This window comes from Solanum lycopersicum, chromosome 1 (genome assembly GCF_036512215.1).
Source record: "Solanum lycopersicum chromosome 1, SLM_r2.1".
In the NCBI taxonomy this organism is placed as follows: domain Eukaryota; kingdom Viridiplantae; phylum Streptophyta; class Magnoliopsida; order Solanales; family Solanaceae; genus Solanum; species Solanum lycopersicum.
The window spans coordinates 40,580,162-40,588,930 of record NC_090800.1 but is presented as its reverse complement, the minus strand read 5'-3'; the positions used below and the strand labels follow the sequence as shown (position 1 = coordinate 40,588,930).

Here is an 8,769-nt window from a genome sequence, read left to right as displayed (position 1 = left end):
GAGAAGAGGTTTGACTGTGTCCTAAATTTTAAAAACTACCTATCCTATGTTGAGATGATAAGGAGTCAGGCGTAGTTCCAATGAATTAGGTAGTCGAGTAAGGTTTTGGCGAGATTCCGGTTTGTAGCTCCAGCTATTACATTAAAAAAACAAAATGCAGAAGAAAAGATATGAAATCCTATCTACTCCGATAGTGCTAAGTCTTCATTTTGAATTCTCAAATATTGCTTCACCCTCTTTGGTAGGTTCATCGATTCTGAACTTTGCTCTGGACATCTGAGTTTAAGACTTGAAACTTCATAACTTGACTTCAGCTACTGACGTTCTTCCGCATGATATTCTTGAAAACTTATTTTCTTGAAAGGATGAATTCTATTATTTTTGAACTACAAATTTGTGTACTATGTAGAAACCTGCACACAAAACAAAATTTTCTACCTAGTTTGCACTACGAATGTTTGTGAGTTATTGATGAAAGCTATAAAAGTCTATACTGATAATAAAAATAATGTTTTTATAGCCTATTACAGAATGTAAAAAAAATAAGACAAAAGGGAGTTATGTACCTAAATTGCAATCAGGGGTTACTGTGCCCTGTGAAGACATGAAAAATAAAATAAGGGTTATTGTGCCCTATATGCAACCAAAAGGTTATTGTGCGCTCTAAAGACATAAAAATTAAAATAGGGGTCATTATGCCCTATATACAACCAGGGGTTATTGTGCCCTGTGATGAAAAATGATAGGGGTTATTGTGCACTATATGCAATCAAAGGGTTATTGTGCCCTCTGAAGACATAAAAAATAATTTAGAGGTTATTGTGCCATGTGAAGACATGAAAGATAGGATAGAGGCTATTGTGCCCTATATGCAACCAGGGGTTATTGTTCCCTGTGAAGAAAAATGATAGGGGTTATTGTGCTCTATGTGCAATCCGGGGGTTATTGTGACCTGTGAAGACGTGAAAAATAGGACAGGGGTTATTGTTCACTATATGCAACCAGGGGTTATTGTGCCCTATGAAGAGATAAAAATGATGATAGGGGTTATTGTGACCTATATGCGACCAAGGGTTATTGTGCTCTGGGAAGACATAAAAATGATGATAGGGGTTATTGTGCCCTGTGAAGACCTGAAAAATAGGATAGGGGTTACTGTGCCCTATATGCAATCCAGGGGTTATTGTTCCCTGTGACGACTTGAAAAATAGGATAGGGGTTATTGTGCTGAATATGCAACCAGGGGGAAAACATAAAAATGATGATAGGAGTTTATTATGCTCTTTATGCAATCCAGGGGTTATTGCGCCCTGTGAAGACATGAAAAAAAATGATAGGGGTTATTTAGCCCTATATGCAATTCAGGGGTTATTATGCCCTGTTAAGAAAAATGATAGGGGTTATTGTGCCCTATATGCAATCCATGGGTTATTGTGCCCTATATGCAATCCATGGGTTATTGTGCCCTGTGAAGACATGAAAAAATGATAGGGGTTATTGTGCCCTATATGCAATCCATGGGTTATTGTGCCCTGTGAAGACATGAAAAAATGATAGGGGTTATTGTGCCCTATATGCAACTAGGGGTTATTGTGTCCTGTGAAGACATAAAAATGATGATAGGGGTTATTGTGCCCTATATGCAATCCAGGGGTTATTGTGCCCTGTGAAGACATGAAAAAAAATGATAGGGGTTATTGTGCCCTATGTGCAATCCAGGGGTTATTGTGCCCTGTGAAGAAAAATTATAGGGGTTATTGTGCCCTATATGCAATCTAGGGGTTATTGTGCCCTGTGAAGACATGAAAAATGATAGGGGTTATTGTGCCCTATATGCAACCCAGAGGTTATTGTGCCCTCTCAAGACATGATTTATATGTGTGTGTGTGTGTGTGTGTGTGTGTGTGTGTGTGTGTGTGTGTGTGTGTGTGTGTGTGTGTGTGTGTGTGTGTGTGTGTGTATATATATATATACATTTCTTCTTTTCACTTATATTATTATCATTATTAATAAGATCGTTATTTTATTCTATTTTTATTTGTACATTGAACAAACTAAAAATAAAATAAAATGCCCCAGATTCAATAAAAAATCATTTTTATTGTTATTATTGTTTTATCACACATATTATATGGAAAGTAAAGATTCAAGAACTTACCATCGCGACGTTTGTCTCTCCCAAACTATTTACATGATTCTGCCTTATACCTGTTTAAGTCAAAGAAATGTATTGTTATTTTTCCTACGTGGTGGTTGGTTCGTGACTTTAAATATATTGTAAAGCTTGACTTCTGGATCCGCCCCGCTTGGAAGATTCATCCCATTGATGATTGTGCAAATATCTTGTAGATGATTTAAAAACAGTCCGTATCTTTCCTTGAAAACTTTTCATGGACATTCTAACTCATCACCATTTTGTGAATGTTGTGTGGTTCATTCGTTCCCAAGCGACTCTTTTGCTTTATATATTTTCACTCAGTATCGATTAATGATATTTATTTTCTCGATAGGTTCACAGCCCTAGCCAATATTGTGTATGTTCCCAACATTCATATGGAAATACCGTAGTCAATTTTACGGATTTAATTTTATTTTCTCACTTGACACGAGTTGATGCTGAGAAAGAAAATAAAAACTCAAAGAAACACAATCAATAATGACACAAATGAAAGGGTTATGAAGGAAAAATTGTGTCTTAAGAAGTAGAAGATAAATAAGAAAATGTTTAAATGAGTTAAAAAAATCTTATCTTAAAATACGTGACCACTTTGAAACAAGACATGCAATTGGACCGAACGTTTGATGTTTTTCGAGTTATTGGAATCTCAGGAAACAATGTTGCACCTTTCAGTCTAACCTTGACTATTATCATGTTTTCGCTCATGTCCAGACAAAATGTCATCTTGCGATCAGTAATGCCTTTCATGATTTTTCACCAATAAGACATTCTAATCTTTGTCACTCAACTAACAATCGTCTTATAGTGCCCGTAAGGTTTATCACTCACAACACTCTCTTCTTCATTTTCTCCATAGTTCGCCTACATAATTTCTGAACCTTTAGATAACTGAAGAACATGATTATCTTTTATTGAGAGATTAGAGCGAACCCTAATGAATGGCTGCCTACGTATCCTTTTAGGAATAAGGTCAAACGTAGTTCAATGAACTTTTCGTGTTTTTTTATTCAATATTTTTTTTTCTTTTTTTTGTTCTTTTTTCGCTTTTTTTAAAAGTTATTTTAAGCACCAGACTAGTGGTGTTTGACATAAAAGAGGATACATTTTTATCTTCTCATCAAAAAAATGAGGAGTGCTAAATGTAGTACCTCTTTATTGAATCTGCATTGACAATGGTGTCTTTCCTTTCCCTCCATATCCGTCTATTGCAAAGCTCCTTTGGATAACACTTTCTTAATAACATAAGGGCCTTGCCAATTTGGAACAAACTTTCCCTTGGCCTCGTCTTTAAGGGGAAGGATACGTTTCACAACAAGTTGACCCACTTCAAAATTCCATGGGCGTACTTTCTTATTATATGCCCGAGCCATCCTCTGCTGATATAATTGACCAAAACAAATTGATGTTAATCGTTTTTCTTCTATCGGTGCTAATTCTTCTAATCGCAATTTAACCCATTCTGTATCCTCGATTTTTGCTTCAACAATGGTTCGAAGAGAAAGGATTTCAATTTCTGCGGGTATGACAGCCTCAGTTCCATAAACCAATAAGTAAGGAGTTGAACCGATTGACGTACGAACAGTCGTGCGATATCCCATGAGAGCAAAGGGTAATTTCTCATGCCACTGTCTAGATCCTTGCACCATTTTCCTAAGAATCTTCTTGACGTTCTAATTCGCAGCTTCAACAGCCCGATTTGATTTGGCACGATAAGGGGTTGAATGACGATGAACAATTTGAAATTGCTCACAAACTTCCTTCATCAAGTTGCTATTGAGATTCATTGCATTGTCTGTAATAATTATATTTGGTATGACAAAACGACATATGATGTTGGAATAAACGAAGTCCACCACCGCTTTCTTGGTAACTATTTTGAATGTGACAGCTTCTACCCATTTTGTAAACTAATCGATGGCAACTAAAATAAACCGATGACCTTTAAATGCTTTTGGCTCTATTGGCCCAATAACGTCTATACCCCATGTAACAAAAGGCCATGGAGCAGACATAGGATGCAACTCTAAATGGGCGAGTGAATCAAGTCGCTATGAATTTTACACTGATTGCACTTTCAAACAAATTGGAAGCAATCTCGCTCCATGGTCAACCAATACTACCCTGCCCGAATGATCTTTTTTTCTAGGACGTAACCATTCATGTGTGGGCCACACACCCCTGAGTGTACCTCATTCATAATTGTTTCCGCCTCTTGATTATTCACACATCGTAATAAATTGAAATCCGGAGTCCTTTTATATAAGATATCGCCACTTAAGAGGAACCCATTGGCGAGTCGCCTAATAGTTCTTTTTTTTATCTCTATCAGCATGCAGTGGATATTCTCTAACTTTTATAAGCTGTTTGATGTCGTGATACCAAGGCTCACCATCTGCCTCTACCGCATTATATTGCAATAACCATGTTAATCCCTATCTTGGATTTCGAACAGGTCAATGTAGGTATTACCTGGGTATGGAACCATCGATGCTAGGGTGGACAAAGAATCAACCAACTCATTGTGAAGCCTGGGAATATATCTAAATTCAATGGATTTGAACTTTTTTATGAGATCTTCAAGATATTATTTGTACGGTATGAGCTTAATGTCTCGAGTTTCCCATTTGCCTTGAGCTTGTCGAATGAGCAAGTCGGAATCCCCCAACACTAAAAGCTCATGTATATCAAGATTTATTGCCATATTCAAACCCATGATGCAAGCTTCGTATTCTGTTGTGTTGTTGGTAGAAAAGAATCGAAGTCGTGTTATGGCAGGATAATGACAACCGCTTGGTGAGATAAGAATTTCCCCAATTCCCACTCCGTTTTTGTTGACAGCACCATCAAAATATAATTTCCATACAGGGTCATTATAAGGAATTTCTTCCTCGATGGAGTTGATCTCTTCATCAAGGAAGTATGTCTGTGAGGGTTCGTATTCATCATCAATCGGATTCTCTGCCTGATGATCAGGTAACGCTTGTGTTTTCATGGCGGTGCGAGTAACATACACAACATCAAATTCGGTAAGCAAAATCAGCCATTTTGCCAACCTACCCGTCGGCGGCAAGGCTTTTTGAAAAATAAAATTTCAGAGGATCCATTCGAGATATGAGGTAAGTGGTGTATGATAAAAAATAGTGCTTCAATTTTTGGGCGACCCAAGTTAAAGCACAACATGTTTTTTCTAGTAGAGTGTACATTGCCTCATTGGATGTGAAATTTTTGCTCAAGTAATAGATGGCTTGTTCCTTTTTCCCCGTGACGTCATGTTGTCCTAGAACGCAACCAAAGGAATTATCCATTACCGAGAGGTATAAATGCAAAGGCCTACCAGGCTCTGGGGACCAGTACCGGAGGATTTGCTAAATATTACTTAATTTTGCCAAAAGCATTTTGACACTCACTTGTCCATTTAATAGCTGCATCCTTTTTCAATAACTTGAATATCGGCTTGCATGTACTAGTGAGTTGAGCGATGAATCGGCTGATATAGTTTAACCTTCCCAGAAAACTCATGATTTCAATTTTGATTTTTGGAGGTGGCAATTCTCGAATGGACATTATCTTGGAGGGGTCTAATTAAATGCCTCTTCGGCTAACTATAAAACCCAAAAGCTTGCCAGATGGAACTCCAAATGCACAGTTAGTCGGATTAAGCTTGAGATTGTACTTTTTCAAACTTTCAAAAAATTTTCTTAGATTATGCACATGGTCAGTTTGCGTGCTAGACTTAATGATGACATCATCGACATATACCTCAACTTCTCTATGCATCATGTCATGGAATATTGTAGTCACAGCTCTCATGTAGGTTGCCCCTTCATTTTTTAGACCAAATGGCATGACCCTATAACAATATGTACCCCACGGGTAGTGAAAGCAGCTTTCTCTGCGTCTTTTTCATCCATGAGAATTTGGTGATATCGTGCGTAGCAGTCCACGAAAGATTGAATCTCGTGTTTAACACAATTGTCAACCAAGATATGAATGTTGGCTAGTGGAAAATTATATTTTGGACTTGCTTTGTTAAAATCTCGATAATCAACACAAACTCTGATCATTCCATCCTTTTTTGGTATTGGCACAACATTAGCCAACCAAGTAGTGTATTGAACGATCCTGATCACTTTTCCATTTAGTTGCTTCATGAATTACTCTTTGATTTTATCGCTCATATCTGTCTTAAATTTTCTCTGCTTTTGCTGGACAGGTGGAAAATCAGGATGTATGGGAAGTTTGTAAACTACCAAATCAGCACTTAATCCCGACATGTCATCGTATGACCAAGCGAAGACATCTTTGTATTCAATTAAAACTTGAATTATGTCGTCTCGTATAGTTCAATCAACATGAATGCTTATCTATTTTTCTTTCACTTAAATTAGGTTTAGGCTTATTTTCAAATTGATCCAAACCCCTTTTAATTTCTTCATCAGCTTCATCTTCATCATATTCCTTAGACTTAGTATTCATTGTTATGAGATAATACAACTTTTTAGGATCTAATTGTAAACTCCGCATGCATGTCATATTATTAAAGTTAACGTAACTCAAATGAATATAAGATGGCATGTCACGACCCAACCCGATGGGCCGTGACTAGTGCCCGTTTTGGACACCTACATACAAACCTGCTAAGTATAACCAACTGAAACTAAGATAATATGGAATTTAATCAAATCAAGCCAACCCCAACGTCATATATATATAAGAGGACCTGTTTCATAAGGAGTCATAACCATTCAACCATAACAGCATACGCTAGCCGACAAGGCCGCCACTATTCAAAGCATAATAACATACGTATGCCGACAAGGCTTCCACTACACAATACACAATGATGTACGCAGCCGACAAGGCTGCCCCTGTACAAGCGGACATCCCAAACAAACCATGTCCAGACCATTATCCAAAATATAAATATACAACCCACATAATGCCACAGACCTCTAAGAGTACAGTAGTGAAACTCGACCGGACAGGTCCCCGCCATACCAATAGACAAGCAAAAGACTACACAAAAGTTATGTACCAAAATGACTGGGCTCCGAAACAGTGGAGCTCTCCCAATCAGCAGAGTAGATATCCTAGGCAGGAGGATCACCGAACTGTGCGTCTACACCTGCGGGCATGAAACGCAGCCCCCCGGGAAAGGTGGGTCAGTACGGACAACGTACTGAGTATGTAAAGCATAAGGTAAAGATGACAGGATACCAATATGGCAAGTCGAAACAAAATATCGCTACACATATACACTTTTAAGTGAAAATCATGCGTATATTTAATATTTAAGGTGCCCAGCTTCCCTAGTAAGGGGCTCGGCAAAATAATCATCACGTCATATCCGTCATCATCATCATCATAACCATCCTCATCACCAATCATATATATAACATACATACCCGGCCCTCTAGTGAGGAACTTTGTGACATATGCAAGAAACTCTACACAAACATTACCCGGCCCGGGACTCGGTGAAATGATAAATGACTCTATGCACGAGCAGAATATTATGAGCAACCATATGCAATTAAAATCATTTCTTATAACTCAATAGAACAATCAACGTGAACCAGCAAAGAGTATTACCAAAGATTAATGTTTTGTCAAGATTATGAACCTTTAATATGATATGGAAACGTAAAATCTCAATGACTCTAAGAAGCATTACCATAGATATTAGAGATCATCATAGCCTTAGACATCGCCGATATATAGAGGAATAATTGTGGAAGCAAGAATATACGTCACCTAGACGCTCTACAGGTAAGTATCAAATCTGTCCATTATTCGCTTATTTTTAAATGTCATGCCAAGCAAAGAAAGAAGGGACAGCGTTACATACCGTATAATCGAGCCGCACGTCCAATATTTACTGCTCAAGCTATTAGTCAAATTATTTGTAGCTGCTGGCCAAGAGTTGCAGGGTTGGTTTCTCCATTTCCATAGCTGCCTAAGACAAGTGGTGAAGAAGAAGATGATATGCAGCAATGCATTTCACCAATTTATTTAGCATGGAGTTGATTTCACCACCTCATTTAATAGTATGAAGTGGAGTCAGCCCCCTCTACACCTGTCCACTAAGGCCAGCCCACAATCTGATCCCTTTTTAATTTTTGCCTTGAGTGGTGGGGCCCACTAGATTAAATTAATCCTAATCAGCCACCAATTATGAGTGGTGGAGCCCATTGGATTAAATCAATCGAAATTAGCCACTAATTAATCCCTCACTTAAAGTTAATGGCACTTACATTAGCCATCTCATACTTAATATCACATTTGGAAATAACATCCTTGCCTAATAATTCTTTACGTCTTCTAGATCACGATGCGCACTACGTATAAAAAAATACGAGGCATAACATCCTTCCCCCCTTAGGAACATTCGTCCTCGAATGTTAAGTTAGCGTCTTGCAAAAACAAATTCCAGCGAGGTCTCTCTATCAATATAGTCAAGCTAGGAATTGAATTACCTGCAGGTACGGGGAACAAGTAAGGATACTTATTCTTCATTTCGTCTTCCTCTTCCCAAGTCATGTCCTCCCTATTGTTATTTTGCCACAACACTTTGATGGAAGCCACATCCT

The 8,769-nt window shown here is 37.9% G+C and overlaps 1 protein-coding gene across 1 annotated transcript; it reads right to left on the bottom strand.

The window, feature by feature from the left end:
• Window positions 1-3,381: 3,381 nt before the first annotated feature.
• Window positions 3,382-3,825, bottom strand: LOC138341951 (uncharacterized). Its single transcript, XM_069294135.1, has one exon. The coding sequence runs from the start codon at window positions 3,823-3,825 to the stop codon at window positions 3,382-3,384; it is 444 nt and encodes a 147-aa protein (XP_069150236.1).
• Between the last annotated feature and the right edge of the window lie 4,944 nt (window positions 3,826-8,769).

Bases quoted from the DNA above. Each gene is read 5' to 3' on its own strand.
- LOC138341951 (XM_069294135.1), bottom strand. From the start codon at position 3,825: ATGGTGCAAGGATCTAGACAGTGGCATGAGAAATTACCCTTTGCTCTC.